General features: G+C 36.4%; 1 protein-coding gene across 1 annotated transcript in view; it reads left to right on the top strand.

Moving 5' to 3' along the window:
- Window positions 1-21,488, top strand: part of LOC124615422 (repressor of RNA polymerase III transcription MAF1 homolog) — a 75,552-nt gene that overhangs the window by 29,477 nt on the left and 24,587 nt on the right. Inside the window, exons 3-5 of the mRNA XM_047143295.1 lie at window positions 908-1,064; window positions 7,222-7,346; window positions 10,477-10,596. Of these exons, the coding sequence (XP_046999251.1) occupies window positions 908-1,064; window positions 7,222-7,346; window positions 10,477-10,596 (402 nt within the window). The remainder of the gene's footprint in view (window positions 1-907; window positions 1,065-7,221; window positions 7,347-10,476; window positions 10,597-21,488) is intronic.

The following is a 21,488-nucleotide window of genomic DNA, read 5'->3' as shown; positions in this document are numbered from 1 at the left end:
ATTACTTCTACTGAATTTTACTCACAGCACCACACACAGGTAAATAATACTCACCGGGTGTCGACTAAGTAAACAAGCAACTGGGTGAATGTCATGTGTTCCATGACTCGCCACTTGAAACTTTTCTCTACTGTTACGCAGTCCAATAAAAGTGTATGGAGCAATCCAAGTGATTTTGCACTTTTCTTGTTGCAGTCATTGGCTTCAGAGCAATTGCACAAGCTTAAAAACACGGTCTTAGTTTACTCGTGACAGATTGTGTTTGCATTCTGTCTGCATTACCTGCAATTTAAATTCTCTGCGATTTGTGACACAAAATGATCGCTGCAGTTCATACAGTATGGGTTGGAGTTTGGTAGTCGCTATTTGTTGCTTCTTAAACCTACAAAAGTAGTGATTGGGATTAATCCCCGTTCCATATTTCCGTTGACTCCTCCTTAACAAAAATTGTTTTTGGTGTTGATACGACGTATGTGCAGTGAGTACTGCATCTCACTCAGTCGGTGTTATCAGAGTTGTCTGGAGGCTTTTGCCACTTGTCGTTACCTTTTTTTATTTGTGATATCCCAGTTTTTTAAGGTCACAAGATAGTGACACCAAATGTTGTAAAAACTCGATTTCTATGTTGCACAGAGGCAAATGTGGGTAAGAAACTGGTAGTATAATTTTTAAAAGAAAGCTAAAATGCAAGTAATGGGAAGATGTTGATGTAAGTTAGTGTTTGTCTATTTTAGCTGCTGAAAAGTAAACCAGTTTGTAAAAAATTACTGACTGAGCAGTATTTTTTCTGAGAGGTAAAATCAAAGTGTTAAGAAATAAATGCTTAATGTTTGGAAAAATATTGCATTATTTTTGGAATTAAGACACATTTTGAAATACCTGTAAATTTATTTTGTGTTGTCGACAGCCGCAGCATAAGTGGTGATGAAGATGGCCCATTGTGTGACACAATTAGCAGAAAAACTTTATTTTATCTAATAGCAACCTTGAATGCAGCATTTTATCCAGATTATGACTTTTCTGATGCAAAAAGTCATGAATTTAGTAAGGAGCCAAGTCTGCAGGTAATTTTGACACTGAATTAACTTTTTGTCATAGGATTGTAATGGAAGTGTCAGTTCTGTTAATTTTTCATTGTGCATTTGATTATTTTGATACTGAACTGTTATGATAAATACAGACTTCATAAATCATTGTGGAGCAAACGTTATCTGCATGTGTTTCTATAGGTTATCAGTCTTGGGCTGACGGCAATCGCATTAAGAAGAATTACACCAGATGCATTTCGCTTTTGTTTACAAAGCATCTTCCATGGTTATTCTGCAAATTGGCTACATATGTTTATACATTTTCTGATTGTTTTGGGTTAAAAACAGTGTTTCCCTTACAAAGTTGATATGCAAGCTACTTACTCCTTCCTTCCTTGCTAGCAGTAGTTGGTGTCGACAGGCTTCATTTCATATCTGCACTTCGCAGTTTCTGCGCTGCATTATTTACAATTGACTTTCTTAACTGTTTTTCATTATACACTGCCACAGTGTTTATGCCTATTTGTTTGTTTTTGTACGTGTTGTGAGTGTTGCCAACCTATGAAACGATTTGTGTGTGTGTGTGTGTGTGTGTGTGTGTGTGTGTGTGTGTGTGTGTGTGTGTGTGTATAGACAGAGAGAGAGAGAGAGAGAGAGAGAGAGAGAGATAGAGAGATAGTGAAATTGTCTTGCATGTAGGTAGAGACTGAGAGGAGTGGTGCTGTTTAATTTTTTTTAATAATTAGATTGCAGCAAGCTCAAGATGCATAACCTATAGTAACAGATGTTAACAGCTGCTGCAGAAGATGGCCACCCAAACAAATGTATTATGGACACCTCGTCAGGCATTTCCAAGTGGCCTCCACATGAAGTTTACAAGTATTGTTAAACTATCCAACACATAAAATTTAATAATACTTGGAGATCAAATAATATTATACCTTAAAATATTAATGTACAGGTTAAAAACAGTTCTCCCAGAGCACATAAAACTAAACAAATTGCTCAAAAAATTTGGCTAAACAAGGAAATCAAGTATCTTTACGCCAAAAAGCAAACCCTAAATTGGGAACTATATAAAGCACATCTTAAGATTAAGAGTGTTCTGAATAATACCTCTGTTTTCTCCCATTTGTTAGCAAGGTTGAAAATCATACATATGCAGTGATAGAAAAAATGAAAAAAAAAACCTCACAAAAGAAAGGTTGCAAATTTAAAAGCTAATCAAACACCCAACACAGCCACAAATTACACCCAGTCTAAGGAAAAACATCACTTCTATTCAAGACTGGTCAACCTCACTGATACTGTTTCGTATACAGAAGAAATAAAACTACTCGAAAAAGGTCTGAAACACAAAGTCAGCACACACATAGATGATAAATACATACAAAAACCCCATAGTGGAATCAGAAAGCATTCTTAAGTAGGAAAACAGAAACTATAAAAGTGAGGTAAATGTTAGTCTGACGAGAGAGCTAGTCAGTAATTAGATCAAAAACATAATAACACAGATGAAAGAAAACAGAGGAAACCAAAACAATACAGATTCTACAACACTGACAAAACTTAGGAAGAAACTACAGGAACACAACACCATCATCACAAAGGCAGATAAAGGAAACACAGTGCTTCTCATGGATAAAGAGCAATACATCAGTGAGACACAAGAGTTCATCACAAAAAATAAATATAAAATCAGATCCAACAGATACCAAATGAAGCTGAGAAACACTCTGAAAGACATTGAACATACAATAGAAAAGAATGAAAAAGGAAAACTGATACAAACAAATCCCAGTGTACCTGCCCTCCGATGCGAACCAAAGCTACACAAGAAAGATCTCCCCGTCACAGCTATTGCGAATTATAGAAATGCTCCCACTTACCCACTTGCAAGATACATGTTGAAAATCTTATCAGGAAACTAAAAATTACAAGAAGACAGGACTATAAGAAACACCACACAATTGATTCAGTACATAAAAGACATACAAGTTCCAGGCACAACCACCCTCCTGTCATTTTATGTAGAGAATATGTATTCCAATATACCAATAACTGAAACAATAAACATTATAGAACAAAATCTTAAGATACACAGTACACTTCCACATGAATACACCAAAGAAACAGTCAGGCTCCTAGAGCTAATAACAGAACAGAATTATTTTCAGTTCAATAATGAATTATATTTACAAAGTGAAGTATTATCAATGGGATCTCCAGTGTCTGGAACCATAGCAAACATTTATGAACCAAGTGGAACAGATTATATTTAACAAAATAGTGTCAAATAGGTGCAACATCCTATACTGGATTAAATATATGGAGGACATGTTATGCCTGATAGATGAACCAAACAATAAAATTGACCAGTTACACAGACATAAATTCTGTTCATGATAAGATACATTTTACAATAGAGAAAGAGCAACATAGATAGTTAAATTTTGTGGACATCACCATAATGATTCAAAACAACCAACATCCATTTGCCATATACCAAAAACCGACAACAACCGACAGAATTATACATGAGACATCACAACACCCCAATTCTCAAAAGCAGGCATCACTTAGGTACTTTCTCCACAGACTAAACACAGTACCATTAGATACAGACAATTACAAAAAAGAAATTAATATTATAATACAAATAACCACAAACAATGGATATGAAGAGAACTTAGTAACAAAGCTGAACAAGAAAATCAAGAAACAGAAAAGAACAAACACCCAACTGTCACCAACACAAGGACAAAATCATACACAATTAATCAAAATACAAGAATAGAAACAACACAAAATGTGAAAGAAACAGAAAGTAAAAGATGGTACACAGTGACATACAACCACAAATACACACACAGCATATCCAATATTTTCAAAAAATAAGGCATAAAAATAGCACACCGGACCAGCGATTCAATTCAGAAATACTTCCCAAAAACAGTAGGGAAAACTGATCTATATCAGAAATCAGGAATATACCGACTGAAATGTTGTACATGTGATGGAAGACACATAGGTAAAACCAGGAGGACATTTGACACCAGATACAAAGAACATGTAAGAGCATGGACGTATAGGACAAATCACTCACCTTTTGCAGAGCACTTACACCAACACCAGCACGAAATTACAACCAGAGACATAGACGTGGAAATCATAAGGATAAACAACAACAAAAACCACCCTTCGCCTTACAAGAAAATTGCCTCATCCGAAAAACCATAACAGAAAAGAAACAACTCATAAATGATCAGATCAACTTGGCAAACCACACACTCATTTAACTGATTGACCCCTTAATGTAACATTAAAAGTACACATGTAACCACATGCTTCATTTACCACTACCATTTCTTCCCAGATTCTGCTCTATAATCACTGTCTAAGCCCTGGTAATCTCTAGTCCCTGAACTCCCTGCTAGGAAGCACTTTTCTCTCCCCCCATCCATACCCTGTTATCCCCCCCTCCCCCCTTCCATGACCCATTGCTCTCCATCTCATTACAGATTGCTGTTCAAGTGACAATCACATTCCAATCTAAGTTGCCAGTGGCCGTGGCCATATGTGTGTGAGGTGTGCTTGCTTGTGTGAAAATTTGTGTGTGTTTTCTTTGCTGAAGAAGGCTTTGGCCAAAAGATATAACGTGTAACAGTCTTTTTTGTTGTGCCTCTCTGCAACTCAATGCGTCATCTTTACAGTAAGTAGCAGTTTTTCCTTTTCCTAATATTGTTGTTATTTCCAGTATTGTAAGAAATGACTTGTACCTTATGTTATTGTCTAACTTTTTTGGTTGTTGTTGGTGGTGGGGAGGGAGGAGGTAGGGTTTCCTTGTGAATAGGTTGCAAAAGACCAAGGCCATAAATATTTGTTTTTAAAGGGAAATGAAGGTGAACAGATGTTCTGTTTTTTTATTGATTTCATAAGACTGTAAGTTTCCATTCCTGTATTGACGGGCAATGCTGGCTTCCGCTGCCTCTGAGAAAAGAAGAGTAACAATTGTGAAATTATGACATATTGAAGAATTCTCACCAAATAGTGCAGTGTAATAATAATGATGTTGTGTTCAAATTGTACTTTATAAGTGGACAGATTTGCACAATCTGTGCATCTTGTGACATTACTACATTGTAGACAGAGTAACTGCAATGTCTCTTCTGAAAGAGCTTGGGAAAATAGACTTCAACACCATCATCTTCTCATCATTTCCTGATGATTTTGGCTTTTTGTAATTTCCAAATTTGCCGCTACTATTCTCATTTTACTCAAAATGTTACCTTTAAACATTTGCAGTGTGTACCTTAACCTTCACTGTAGATGTAATTAGGTTTTGGTAATAGCCAAGATGATTTGTTGTCCACTTGTGTATACTAGTCATGAGTCTTCTCCTTCCTCTGTCAGTTTAAAAATTTCTTCATTGGATATTTTATTTGTTTAGCTTTTCTTCGTTAGTCTTCTCTACAGCGATACTGCCACCACTCCAAAGAACTTCTTGTCAGTTGTCAACAGCATCCAGCTGCCACAATCTGCAAATATAATGTTCCTCGGATGAAATCTATAGTAAAATATTTTTTTTATTTTCATATTAAGTGACTTGTTTACCAGTACATGTGTTCTTTCTGTAAAAAAAATATGGTTTGCTGCTACAATTCTTCCTCTTGTGTGTGCAGCATTTGTTTTTCTTTTTTTTTTTAAGTGATACTGTGTAAATAAACAATGTTATTTCAGTATCGGCCACTACAGCAATATCATTTGAAAATCTAGTACAGTAGGTGGTAGTACCCATTTACTTCACTTTGGATGTCTGTTTTGATAATATTCTTTGGTATAAAATAAATAAATACCAAATATGTATTCCCATTTAGCTCTAGTACCCAGTCGCCATTTATTGCCTAAACCCAAATTTGTCATAAATTTTACGCTCAATTTTTTAATGTATTTCACTTACTGTTTGCTGTTTTCTTTTTAAATTCTAGGCATATTTACACTGCATGTGCCACTATACTTATGTCTTCTGTTAGTGAAAGAATCTGCTGTATCCTCTTTTCGTGGGTGACAATTTTTTTTAGTGTGTTCTTTGCTGTCCAGTATATTTGCAGTGTCATAACAGTGACTTGCAAATTTGAAAAAGTTCTTCTTTCATCTGTTTGGGGCAGTATGATCAGTAGGATGTAATTTCACATATATGCAGCTCTCTCTCTAATGTCGTGATACTGTGATTCGGGATAGGGTCCACTGTTGACAGGTTTATAGAAGGGTGGGATGGTGTGCAATCACATTAGGTAAAAGACAGCAAAATACGACAGGGATATGTCCGTCGCACTATTCTTATACCAGTGGGGAAGGAAAGCACGCTGGTTCTGTGTTGCTCTGGGTAGAGTTACGGCCTATGCCAAGTCATGTTGAGAGAAAAAATTAGCTCATATGGTGCTATTTCGTGTGTTGAAGGATATGTTAGTGTGGGGAAATAAATCTACTGTGATTACTTTAGGGTTTATATAGAAAGTTATCTACACATGTGATTGCACTTCATATTCTGAAGAAATAGTAGGGCATTTGATAGGAAGAATTTACATAATGTTGTGTTTCCTGCTGAAGTGAACACAGTGTTGAACCGTTATCAGTATGACCTGACTTAACGTGTAGCAATTTCCACATTGTTTTTCTGAGATTTTGCATCTGGTAGAGTGCTGTCATGAGAACTGAGTTCCAGCATTCTTGACATTGAATTATATACCTTCTTCAGAACAAAGTGTTAATTATGCTTTGTCCTGTGCATGGAAAGAAAGTTTTGGTCAGATTTGTGTGAAAGTGTCAGAAATTCTGTAGCCAAGTAATATTTTTCCTCTGTATCAAAGTAACTCTGGAACAACCGTTTTCTTCCATTTGATTTTGAATTCTGTTAACTTCCTCTCTTATTCAACACTTTAGCTCTTGCAAGGCAAAGAATTTTTTGGGGGAACCCAAAGAAAGTAATTTAATAAATACTCTAATAAGAAAGTAAGGAAGACCATACAGATGAAGATCCCTAAAGGGGCTTAAAGCAAATAGTTCTTAAAATAGACAGAAAAATTCCTTTTTTTCTTTTTAATAGTCTAGACTTGTCAGTAGCCCCTCTTAAGTAAGCTTGTAATTTGTGTGTGTTACACTTTATTACTTTTTTATGTTATTTTGTTTGTAGTGGGTGATGAACACAGTTGACAGCAATCTGAATGCAACAGCTGGTGAACAGTATCGTACATTGCGAGCTCAGCTGTGGGCTGCTGTTGATGATGAGATATCATTGAATGAGTGTGACATTTACAGGTTAGAAATTGAAATAATAAGGTATCACCAGTTTTATACTCTACTAATATTTTTTTCTCCTCTGCTAGTTAAGGCTTTGTGTACAAAAAAAGTTTTTGATAGTTAGTTCTTAAGTGAAATATTTATAATCCAAAGTTAAAATCTAGTGCATCATTAATAAAACTGAGATCTTAAGATTATGCCAAAGGCTGAGAGAGTGAGGCACTGATTTACTTCATGAATTTGCATAAGACTGTCATTTAGATTAGTTATTTTTATTTTGTGCTGTGCACATTTATGTATTACATTGTAGCTACTGAAATCATTAAGAAAGATAATTGTGTATCATAAAATACATGACTTGAGTCCCAGTAGACACTGTGTGTGTGTGGGGGGGGGGGGGGGGGCCATTATGAAAAAAAATAAAATAAAATAAAGGTGGATAAATATATTGTGACTCTAGGTTTTCTAAGCATGGTAATCCAAGGTGTGTTTGGCTGGTTTGCTGCTCTGCTCTCAGCAGACCCAAGAAATATACCACGGGATATACCGTATTTACTCGAATCTAAGCCGCACCTGAAAAATAAGACTCGAAATAAAGGAAAAAAAAAATTTCCCGAATCTAAGCCGCACCTGAAATTTGAGACTCGGAAATTCAAGGGGAGAGAGAAGTTTTAGGCCACACCTCCAAATCGAAACAAAGTTGGTCCATTGTAATATGAGACACAATTTAGGTCGAATGAATGACGATACAGCTACAGTAGTTTGGCTCGAGTCGTAACCTTAACAGTTAAGCTTTACCAGGTAGCCATTGCTATGCGTCAGGCGCTCCGTCCGTATTTATACAGGTACCCTTCCTTTTTTACGTGCTTCGTCTGGTTTGAATCGATTGCTTATTTTGCTTTGATCTGATAAGTGCCGTTTTCTTTGTTATAGGTGTTTACATCACTCTAAGCTGAAAATGCATTACTGTACTGTGTCATGCATTGTTTGTCGCATTCTGATAGTGCGTGTTTACAACCTGCCGCCGCTCACGGCATGGCTTGCTTTTGTTTGCGCTACCGCCGCTTACATTTTTTTTAAAAAAGAGAGGAATCGTCTCATTAGTGAAACAATGGCAAGAGACTGCTATTTGTTGTTACTTACACTGCTGCTTTCTTTGATAATGATCAACAAGAACCAAGTAATAGACTGCGTATGATAGAACATGTTCTGATTGAGAGTTAGGCGAAAATTTTTCTCCGTTTGAAAATCTTTGCGGCCACTGCTTTAGTACATCAAATTCTGCACAGAAATTAGAGTCATCTTAGATTTAAAAATCTAGTCAGTTGCCGTGCTTCATTTCTGACTGTATCACTATTAGGCATAAGAATAATACGAATATAAACATGACACGATACGTATATTCTTCCGCGTTTGCTGTTGTCTCATTCTATTTTCGTAGTTTATTAGGCAGACAGGATTTAAATGAGATAGCAGCAAACACGAAAGAATACATGACAAAATGTTTATATTTGTATTATTCTTATGGTGAAGAGAATACTGCATGTGATTCACATTTGATCAGGTTACTATTAGCAACCATCTCTTCTCACCGGTAGTAAAAAATTCAGAACGTAGAGTTGGCCATATTGACAAACATCCCAAACAGTCTTGCCAGTCGGATTTTCGTAGTACATTGAAATTCTGCTACATTCGAAGATGAACAATACGGAATTTGTATTTACTTCGTTGGATAATGTATGGAAATGCAGTGGTCGAAACTCGGGGCGGAGAAAAAAAAAGCTCGTCTTCCACCTTTTTTTCTTTTTTTTAAATTTATTTACTGACGCCGAGGTTTTGGCGCCAGTATTTATCTTTGTGCCTACAAAGCATGTCTGTGTAGCACTACATATATTTGACGGCAGAAGTTATTTGTGACGGCACCTACCTACATTGTTCAGTACTTCCGCTTGCTTTGCACTTGATTCTAAGCCGCAGGTGGTTTTTGGGATTACAAAAACCGGAAAAAAAGTGCGGCTTAGATTCGAGTAAATACGGTATACAGTATTATTTAGTTTTGAGATTTGGATTTCAGTTATGTGTAAAACTAGCTTCTGGTTAGCAGACTATGTTGGGATAGAAGCAAGATTATTCGTTGTCATTTAAACCTAACATTCCAGTCCTTTGGAATGATTACTGGATAATAACTACAATGGTAAAAAGGTATATGATTTTACTTCATCAACAAAGTTTTTACTGATGTTTGCCATATTTTTCGTTTCCACACAATCTGGGGATTGGATGAATGTACACACATTAAACTGGCACTTGTACATCCATAAATATTCCTTATAATCGAAACTGAAAGTGTGCAACACGAGTTTTTGTAGGTTTTCTATGACTGTTGAATTGAAACAAGAGAGGACACACAATGTCCCACTGTATATTTTTTTCTTATGGACTAACTTTTTCATTGTGCTTGAATGATTCATAATTTTTACATTATTGTATATTTATGAGAAACCTACAATAAAGTTCAGATTATCCTTATGATTTTACTTCATCAACAAAGTTTTTACTGATGTTTGCCATATTTTTCGTTTCCACACAATCTGGGGATTGGATGAATGTACACACATTAAACTGGCGCTTGTACATCCATAAACATTCCTTATAATCGAAACTGAAAGTGTGCAACACGAGTTTTTGTAGGTTTTCTATGACTGTTGAATTGAAACAAGAGAGGACACACAATGTCCCACTGTATATTTTTTTCTTATGGACTAACTTTTTCATTGTGCTTGAATGATTCATAATTTTTACATTATTGTATATTTATGAGAAACCTACAATAAAGTGTAGATTATCCTTTTGTTACGATAATCACATTCTTTGCAACAAAATATCAGAGTATCTTGTATCTTTCTCTGATTCATATTTTGCAGTAGTTAACTAGCTACGTGTCAGTAGTGAGAGACAAAAGTTTCAACGTACTTTCTTTTCTTGTTATGTTTATTTATGCAAAATATGAAAATGAAATTTAGTACAATGTATCACTTCAGCAGTGGGACATGTCAAAATATATATATATAAACTTATTTTTAAAAAATTAACTGTTATTATTGCTGTATTTCTCAGATAATGGTGAGCAGTTACTTTTTATTTGCAGCTATAACCCAGATTTGGCTTCAGATCCTTTTGGGGAGGATGGTTGTTTGTGGTCATTCAATTATTTCTTCTATAACAAGAAGCTGAAACGTATAGTGTTCTTCACATGCAGAGCTATTAAGTGAGTATTTTGTAAACACCAAAAATTTATGACTTTGTTTTCTATGTTGTAACAGTGGGTTGAAACTCTTAAAAGCTTTTGTTACTTTAACAAATCAGTTACTCCAAACAAATGAAGCATAACTTCTGCTTTAAAATTGTGTACTATTAAGGGACAAACTTGAAAATGGATTATTCAAGATTAGCATTTCCTTGTTGAAAAAGTTTTTTGCCCATATAGTTACTGATAAGAAGAAAAATGAGTGTGAAGAGTAGTGAAAGAAAACTATTCCTCCTCAGCCACGTGGTCACAGAAATACAATGAAACACATTCAAATAAGACTTCTCACTACTTAACTCTAGTTTGACACATCTGTCCATTAATTTACTCTTAAATTCTTACTCCCACGCTCTTGCCCCATGATCTCCCTCTTCGTCTGTCAATGTTGCCATCCCCAAATTCACTCCTGCATTTCATTGTTGCCGCATGCAGATTGTCTACCTGAACCAGGTCGGACTCATTGGTGCCCCATACCCTTGCAACATCTCCTCTCCTAGCTGTCACCTTTCCTCTTCCTTCTTCCTCCTCTCAACCACTTCACATGAGGCAACTTCACTGTACCCCATGTGGATCGTAGTTCAAGATAGTGTACTTGTTTAGTGTGGGCGGGGGGTTGTCAACTCAACCATAAAGTGAATACTTAAATTCAATTAAGAAGTATATAGACAGTAAATATTAAGGCAAATAAAACTGGGGGAGTTATAAGATGCAGCTGAAATGGTTACTTACATATGCTGATCCGGTCACAGAAGCAGTGTTCTGTGTTTTGGGTTCTCAGTATTATACTGATGTTCCAAAGGAAAGAAGACAGGTTAGGATTTAACATTTAGTTAGTGATGAGGTCATTAGAGATGGAGCACAAGCTCGGCTTAGGGAAGGGCGGGGAAGAGAATCATACATGTCCTATTTAGAAGAACCATGGTGACATTTACGTTAAGCAATTTAGGGAAACAACAGAAAGCTTAATCCATATGGCAATATGGGGAGTTGAGAGTTGAACCTTTGTACCTTCATTATCCTGAATGTGAATCCATTGTCTTACAATTTCGCCACCTCACACCCTTTGGTATTTCAAGGTATATTTCTGTCTCTGGTGACCTTGATGTCAATGAAATGTTAGACTCTAACCTTCTTTCCAAGGAATGCTTGTTACATTGCTGACAGATTTGTCTTATACTGGAGCACTACCTCACTTCTCTCCATTGCTCTTAAGCCTCTGTGTTAAGCTAAATATCCTAAGCTTTTTTTTATTTTTTTACATTACTTTTATTGTATGGAGTTCTACCATGCTTCATATTTCACAGTGAACTGTAATCCTTGCATAACTGGTAGTATTCTAGGGTCTCACTTCCCTATAAGCTGGCCAGGTTCTAGCCCTTTTCGGCTTTAGAATACAATACTGAAAGTACAGTTTTTTGAAATTTGCTTTCAGAGGCTATGAGGAACAAGTGAAACACATCTGCTCATTTTACAAAGTCTTAATATGATCCTATGTGAACTATGGAAGTAAGTAGTGTGGGTTTTATAGACCATTGTATTGAAAAGCATAGATGCATTCACTTGGGAGGGCATCATACTGGCCACTGGTGTCTGTAGGTTCAGTCTAACTCCCGACATCTCTGCTTTTGCCTCTGTGCAATAAGCTTTATAAGATTTTTTCGAAATGATGCTTTCACTCTAATGCAAAGTGTGCACATATTTGAAACTTCATGGCAGAGCAAAACTGTGTGCCGCACAGAAAATCTAAATTGGAACCTTTGCCTTCTGTGGGCTAATGCTCTACTTAGTGAGGTGAGGTTGCAAAACTGTGTGCCGCACAGAGAATCTAAATTGGAACCTTTGCCTTCTGTGGGCTAATGCTCTACTTAGTGAGGTATTCGGCACAACTTGTGATCTACCCTTACATACTAACATAAGTATGTCTCCCCTACCTTCAAACTTCACAGAAATTTATAGTATGTCTTGTACTAAATGCAATGTGAGGCCATATATTACAAAATCTAGTAAGTGTAACTCCTTTTAAAGGATTAAGTGACGGTGATCATGCATCTGAAGGGGTAAAGCAGTCAGATTGTTAACCTCTTTTCCTTAACTAGCATTGTGTTAAAAAAAAAAGAGAGGGAGTGAAACTGTAAACGGGTCTTGAACCGAGGTTCATCAAGCAATAGTAATAGTATGTGATCAGATAAACAAAGTCAGTCATCAGTCAAATCAGACAGCTAATTTCAGAGTAGCTGTCAATAACTTTAAGAACTCAGAAATAAATATAAGCTCATAACCTTGGAATTAAACAAGAACAAGTTAGTGGCATCAGTAAAGCTCCCTACTATTAAGCATCAACAAAGTAAAGAAACCTTTTCATACAACCATGTTTACTGGCTGGTCACCAAAACATCTCTGATGAACAACAGAATGCTTAGGATATCAGAACCTTAAAAGTGATATAACATTCAAAAGCAATTTTTGAAGCACTGATCATACATGTAAATGTACAAATAAATTTTGTATTGATAATTTAAGCAAAAGCAATTTCAAAGCAGAATGAAAATTTAAACTAACTATTTTAAGCAGCAATTCCATTTTCAGGACACACGGACCCAATTATGTTCTGCATTATCTTTTAGACTAATTGAATAATTTGATTCAAGTCATTGAACACTTTGAGTATTAATGTTATTTAAAAAGTCAAATAATTAATTTTTTGCTTATATGGATATATTCAGATTTTCAGGATTAGAAACAGGACCCTAACATGGGCTGCATGACGTAGGTCCATGATGTTTTCCTAGTACATGTGCATTGAAATTCACACATATATTGAATCACCACAGTAAAAAAATTGATTCGTGCAGTAGTAGAGCCCTAAACAATCTGTACATTGCCTAAGAGGTGACAAAGTGATAATATACTGTGGCAGTTATGCAGGGCAGTGTTAACCCTTTAATTGCTCTGGGCGTATTAACGCGCGCGCCTTTGTACCTGCCCCCTGTGTACTCTGAACGTGTTTACACGTGCCACCAGTCCTCCTACCTGGTACTCTGAACGTGTCTGCTCTCATAAATTTATTACTTTCACTATCAGGCTTTTTAGAACATTCCACATTGTGGTGTGATGCAATATGCAGATAAATCTCCCATCCAAGGCTCATTTATAATAACATGCTAGTAATTTTGCCTTGCTTTCCCTCCAGGACTTTTACTTCTCAGTAGTTAGATAAATATTGACTGTGCTATTCTTGGCGCACTAACTTGTTGCCCTCACACTTTTCCTTCAGCATTCTAACACCTCCAAGGCATAGAAGGACTTCCCTCCTCCTTTCCTAACCTTTGCAGTTCTAACTAATTATTTCCGACAAATGAATCAGTGAAATTACATTTTTTCCTCAGTTTTAATATGAAATATGGGAATTTTTTCATCTAGGAAAATCCCAGAAATTTTGAAGGATTCCGGGAATTTTTCATTGTTTTAGTTTTCAGTTAAATTTTTGTAATTTTGAGTGGTAAGATCTTATACTCCAACAAAGAATTTTACTTTAGCCTGCTACTGCAGAAAATAACTGCAGCAATAAAGCATAAATGAGAGAATAACACCAAAATAAAACATGAGTTGCAAAGAACATGCGCTGTTTGCAACAACAAAAATCAGTGCACGCACAAGCATCTGCTGACAGCAAAATGTGTGTCAAATGCTTTAAGACAAAGCCTATGCAATACTTCATAACAACAAACTGCGTCTGATGAGCGTGATGTCACAACTGTTTACATTTATAACAGGTCACAGGAAATTATTGTGGGAAAATATTGCGAATGGTGGTTTGAGAAGCGTTACTTGCGCAGTGATTAGTACGATGGACTAGTTCAAACTCGCGTCTGGCCACACTGATTGAAGTTTTCGATGATCTCCCTAAATAATTTAAGGCAAATGCCGGGATGGTTCCTTCAAAAGGGCCGGCGGCTTTCCTTCACCATCCTTCCTTAATCTGAGATAGTGCCCTGTCTCGAATGACCTCATTGTCAGTGGGGCGCTAAACACTAATCTCCTCCTCCTCCTGAGAATCATTATTTTCAAAGTGAATTTCCTGTTAAACAAGATAAGTTACGTTACCTGTGAGAATGTGTGATGAATTTCTTAAATCATCAAGTGTTTGATTCTCATTTGAAACTTAATTCTTTGAGGACCAGCCACTTAGAAAAATTTCAGGCACAGAAGACCAGCCACGTATGCCATTATGTAAAATTTTGGTGGCACATTTTTGTTTAGGGGGTAAGTGTAACCATGTTTTGGCATAGTTCAGCTTTGACACCAAATTGCCAACTTGTTATTGAAGATATGATTTTCAAATTTCTCATGCCTAAAGTTTGACTTATTGACTTTTAAACAATATACATTTTGTTTTTGAAAAAAAATTACATGGTCAAATAATTGTTTTCAAAATTTTGTGTTGTGAGGTTACACTGGCCCCATAGTTCGGGGCAAGTGTAACCTCGCATTGTTGTGCCCATACAGAGCATTGTAAAAGAGGCTTGGGGTAAGTGACCTGATTACCCAATTTTTACTGAATTTGAGGATTTTTAAATTATTAAAATATTTTAAATTTTACTCAAGATATGAACTTTGTTGCACACGCCTCTTTGTATATTATGAAATACACAGAAAATGTCAGCTGAACTAAAAAATAAGTGTTAGCCTAAACCATAAAACACTGAAACAGAATGCTTCATAGATGATTTATTTTTGTTTTAGGCCAGTAATTTATTAGTTCAAATTCTACAAAAGTAATATTTTTTCTTTAGTAGGCAATTTAACAAAAATAATAAAATATCTAGTATCAAGAGAAAAGAAAAATTCACTTTATAAGTTCACTTTCTATTATTTTTCATGGTAATTGAACTAAAGTTGTTGGCAATTTGTGTTTAATGCTAAACTGCCCTAATTCAACTTATTATATTCACACTTAGGCCCTAACTATTATTTAGTCACTGAATGTTGTATGAATCAAATGTAACACCAAATGTCAGGTCTCCCCTGCGACCCAAAGTAGGCTCAGGCAACACTGAAATGACATCAGAGGATGGAACTTGTGTCTCATCTCTTCTATCAGGCCAGTAGAATGTGGTGCCATGCTTTGTCTTATTTTTGCGTCTGAGGAAAATCACTTCTGGATCTCCTAAAGCACTAATTTTGGTAACTTGGCCAATAAAATGAACTTTCTTACATTTTGTTGCAAAAGCTAGCAGAACATAGTTTACAACTGTAATTTTGTCTTTGGCTTCAAAAAAGTTTGCCTCTTTTTCTTCTTCTTCTTCTTCTTCTTCTTCTTCTTCTTCTTCTTCACAGTTTATCATTTCTTTTCTGAGATCGTCCAGTGTTATTATGGTCCCATTTTCTTCATCACTACTTATTAAAGATAGGCCTCCTTCAGTTTCACCTTCTTCACTTGTTGATTCAACTTCCAGTCTTTTTTTCTTGTTACCCACATGAGCAATCAGGAATTTTTTTTCCACAACAATCCGAGATGCCATTTCGGATAAAGTAACAGCACTTTGTTTGGAAGATTTACTTTTCATTACCAAGCCCTTTTTTATGTCGATAATGCTTTTTTGTTTTGCTTTCTTCTTATTATTCTTGTTTCCTTTAAAATCTTTTTCTTTATAGATGGCATCTTGAAAAGTGATAACTTCAGCTGCTGGTGCAATCCTTTTCTTCTTTGTTTTACCAGTGGGACTGTTTCCAATAATAACTTTCCAAATGACAATCAGAAGTTCCAGAACATAATGAAACATTGGTTAGCTCGGGAATGGTTGAGAAAGAACTCTGTCTGATACTGGGAGAACTGCAGGGCTCTGTAGATGTAGGCCTATAAAATTCTGGAGGTTGTTCGCTGGAAGCTTCCCAAAAATCTGAGTACTTTCTGTTAGAGACATAGCTTCCACACAGTCTATGGCTGCATTATCGTGAGCTGGCAATGGATTTGTTTCTGCCGAAGATTTTGTATGAGCTACATATCTTTTATATGCCTCCGGATCATATTTAGTTTTATCAATTACTTCTCTACTGTAAGGGAATATTCCTGCTTTTTGAAAACCACTTTTCAACAATTCAGGTGGTGTTTCATTCCATACAGCAGTGAGGAGATTGGAAAAGTCACGTTTGTTAATTTTTTACCCCTTGATGATGTCTCTGGTGACGAGTTAACTTTTGGTCCCAAGTAGATTTCACACTCTTAAACACTGCTGCATCCATTGGCTGCAGGATGTGACTTGAATGAGGGGGCAGCTTTATTATTGTAATATCATTTTCAATAGCACTTTTAATCACACGGTCATCAATGTGTGTATCGTGGCCATCATAGATTAGAAGGATAGGTCTATGTGGACCACAAAATTTCAAAAAAAGATTTTTCAAAATAATTTAAAACAATGTCTGACTCCATCCATTTATTGAAGCAGCATAGCAGGTTTCAGGAAAAGGACGTTGTGGTGGTGGTGCCATCTAAGTGTCCCAGACATTCTTACCCTTGAATACTATTAAGGCAGGCAGCTTGTCCCCATCTGCATTACCACCAAGCAACACAGTGGTAGTTTCCCTAGCTGGTCCCACTGTGATTCTTGGAGAGGGAGAATTAGTTTTACCAATAACTTTGGTTTTTGTTGGGTCTAGAGAGAAACTAGTCTCATCAATATTAAACATCTGCTTTGGTTTGTTTTCAACGTCGTGAGTCTCTGGGTGTTTGTTTTCAGAATATCAAAATACCCCTCAATGATGAAAGGATCAGAGCCTGCTTTTTTATGCATATTCAAGGGTCTGTGGCTTTTTTATAGGCAATTTATGCCTTTTCTTGAACCCCAGGAACCAGTCTTCTCCAGGTATACAATTCTTGAACGCGTTTGGTATTTTATTTCTTCTTACATATTTCCCAACCAATTCCAAAACTTCCTTCCTGCTTAGGCCCCACCCCCACTTTTCTAAAGTTGTCAGTTGATTTGCTGATTGCTGCTCTTTTTCATATGGGATTACTGTAGATCGTCCTTGAGAAACACTTTTAACACCATGAGAACCTTTTATGTGTTTCTGAAGTGTTGAGTAGGGTATTTGATATTTAGCACTAGCCTGATGTATTGTACAAATTCTTCTTTGTATATCATCAGTTGAACTGGAAAACTGTTCTGTTGTGTAGGAAGTAGCATGGTTAGTCTTACTCCGGTAGTTCCTAACCATTTTGGCACTTTATGTTTCACAGATAAAACTTGACCTACCACACTAAGTCACAAATATGAAATAAAACAATTTAACAATGGGATAGATAAGTTATGAAAGATTAGGTTTACTCATGTGTAACTAATTTTTCTAAGAGAAATACCTTCTAACCTTGCTGATGAGCGCTCAGTAGTCCAACCTGTCAATACACCAGCACACATATGAAAAGACAACACGGAAATGAATTATCATGCTCAACATTGTTGCAATCAAACAATGCTTCACATACTGTACTGTAATTGAAATTGTGGCATTCTTCACAGTTATGTGTTATATTTTATAAAAGGAAACGTGGTTTATAAATATAGTAGACTTAAATAAAAAATAAAATATATCTCACACAAACTCAGTAGGCCTACAAATCCAGCACATCAAGTATTCTGGTATCCGTATGTATAGGAAGGCCAGTTTTGTTGATCTAGTGTGATAGCAAAAACAAGGTTACGGCTTAAATAAATAAATCTGTCCCAGTAAGTTTGTTTGGGGCAAGTGTAAACCCCCCCCCCCCCCCCCCTTGGTTACACTTGGCCAGCCGATTGGTTACACTTGTCCCACATGGGAAAAAGTTGGAGTAAGTGTAACCATGCCTGGCATATCAAGAGCTTTATCAGTAGAGTAAAACAAATCTCATATTTGAAATTATCATGCAAAAGTTAGTTTGTAACCAAAAAATTGCGCAGTTATCTTTAAAACTGCAAAAATGACAGACCACCAAATTCTGAGCATGTCACTAACTCACAGAGTGAAAATGTAGACGTCAATTCAAGTCCAAAAATTAATTACCAATTTATGTCAGATTTGACAACTGATGGTTAAATATAACAAAGACAGGAGTAAATTAACATGTGTGATAGGTCAGAGGTAAAAATACAGCTTCTTTAAGGCACCATCAGCCGTGGTTACACTAACCCCATGGTTACACTTACCCTACTTCACCCTAATTTATCTCAAAAGGGCCAAGCAACAAGCTTAGTTTTTCATATTTATTTTAAGAGATTTTCTTCTGTAAAATATTTTCTCAGTTTTTAAAATCTTTCTTTTTATACTTTTGGGTTTTTAGGTTTTTAAAATTTTGTTCTTGTCTTCCTTTATTTTAATGCTTGATTAATTTCTTCAATTTGGTTTGTTTTCTAAACATTCTTTTTATCATGACAGATGCTGTTCGAAATGTATGTTTAAACATATTTAGGAATTAGCAGGTTAAAATAAATTACTCTTTAATATTCATTTGTTTTAAAAACATTTTCACTAAAGAAACACTTTAGTTATTGTTAGACAATACAACATATCATTAGGATCAATTATTACAGTTTAGGAATTGACATTGGGGAATAACTCACTTCAAGCTTTTTGTGATAACATTGATTCTTTCTGTAATATGTTCTTGATCTATCTGAGCATTTTGAATGGTCCCCTCAAGTTTTGCCTTCTTCTCTTTAAGCTCTCTGATTTCAGTGTCAGAAATCTTCCTTTAAATCAGATCATCCTTTTTTTCTGGACTCCTTGTCTTTTTCACTTTGTGAGATCTTCAACTTAGGGATCTCACGAGTTTCTTCTGTAGTGAATAAAGGACTGTGTTATAGGCACTTGTTGGACCCCTCCGTGTATCTTGACCATGTCGTACGCTTGGATGCTGAGAGGTGGGATTGGCCCAGGGCAGGATATATGATTTGACCTCATCTTCAGATATAGAAAATCAATTTGTTATTTTAAAGAAGGTTTGGCATTTTTTAGATGTAACACGATTTGTGGAGTATTCAAAATACACAAAAAATACTCATTGGCATGAAATATGGAGTAAGTATGAGGTTCATTCAAATGAAACCTGGTCAGTGCATTGCAAGATCAGAGGTTAATGTAAGCACGTGATAAGCCATTGCGAATGTGAAATGCTGGTACATTAATAACTGGCATAACTGCCAGAATGTTTAATGCAAGCAAGCAAATGGCAGGCATTGGGTTGTATAGGTGCTGGATGTCAGTTTTTGGGATGAAGGTCCGTGCCTTTTGCACTTAGTCAGTCAATACAGTGACAGTTAATGCTGTTTATGAATGGCTGTGGAGTTCTCGTCTGATGATGTCCCATACATGCTTGGATGATGTCCCATATGTGCTTGGATGATGTCCCACATGTGCTTCAGTGAAGACAGATCTGGTGATTGACCAGGCCAAAGCAACATATCAACACTCTGTAGTGCTTGTTAGGTAACAACAGTGGTATGTGGGCGAGTGTTAGCCTGTTATTCCAACAGGCCCTCTGGAATGCTGTTCATGAATGGCAGCACAGCAGGTCGAATCACCAGATTGGCATACAAATTTGCATTCTCTGTGCATGGGATAGCAAGGAGAGTGCTCCTGCTGTTACATGAAATCGTGCCACAAGCCATAACTCTAGGCATAGGTCCAGTGTGTCTATGTAGACAAGTTGATTGCAAGCCCTAAACTGGCATCCTCCTAACTAACACATGGCCATCACTGGCATTGAGGCAGAACCACCTTTCATTAGAAAGCACAACAGATCTTCGCCCTGCCCTCCAATTAGCTCTCGCTTAATGCACACTACAAGGTGTCTGGTTCGGAGCTTTCCTTGAAGTAACCAACTTGTAACAGTTTGTTGTGTCACTGTGGTGCCAACTGCTGCAGCAGATGGAGTATGATGCGCCAGAGTCATACATCAAACACTGTGGTCTTTCCTCTTGGTAGTGCCAAGTGGTCATCTGGAACCTGGTCTTCTTGCAACCATACATGCTCACGATCACCACTGCTAACAGTCACGTACAGTGGCTCGATTACTGACAAGTCTTCCTGCCATGTTGCAGAAGGAGCATCCAGCTTCTCATAGCCCTGTTGCATGACCTCATTCAAACCCAGTGAGGTGTTCATAATGGCGTATTTGTCACCTGGAAGGCATTCTTAACTAACATCAGCTCACCATATCCGTTTTTCAGGGATAATTAATGCTCACAGCTGTTACACTGTGAGTTTAAAGCAAAGTTGATTTGCTGCCTCATAGTAGCACTACCAACATCACTGTATATTTAGTTTCATGCTCTCTATTATTTCAGAAAACCATAACTAGTTGTTACAATACACCTTGTATAATGTTCTCTTGCAGTCAAAATCTTTTGCAATATAGGAAAACAAAAACTGTCATAATCCTTGTCTCCAGTTTTGCACTGCTGCTATGAAAGAACCCACCAGTCAGATGGTATCTTGCATGAGTGTGCAAGGTTAAATACGAGCATATCGAGAAAGGATACCAGTGCCATAATGCTTTCATGGAGCAGCAGACTGAAAGAATAGTAATGAATATTGGTTTGAGACGTAGTGATGAACACAGTTATCAGGAGCCCTGGACCACCTTAGCTAGGGAACTGGAATATAGCTTGACCGAGACTGTCATGGCAAGAGGGAAAACTGATTCGGCTGATGAACTTATAAGTTTAACTTTAGATGCTACTCAAGAATAAATTATTGTAATATGTATGTACTCACCATTTAATTTTATTTTTTAGATTTGTTTAATTTACTTTAGCTTCACTTTAAAACAAAAGGCTTAGTATTATATTGCTTTTTACATTGATGAAATTTCTGTT

The sequence above is a fragment of the Schistocerca americana genome, chromosome 5 (genome assembly GCF_021461395.2).
Source record: "Schistocerca americana isolate TAMUIC-IGC-003095 chromosome 5, iqSchAmer2.1, whole genome shotgun sequence".
NCBI classification, from domain to species: Eukaryota; Metazoa; Arthropoda; class Insecta; order Orthoptera; family Acrididae; genus Schistocerca; species Schistocerca americana.
The sequence above is the reverse complement of the archived record's forward strand: the minus strand, read 5'-3'. Positions and strand labels throughout refer to the sequence as shown.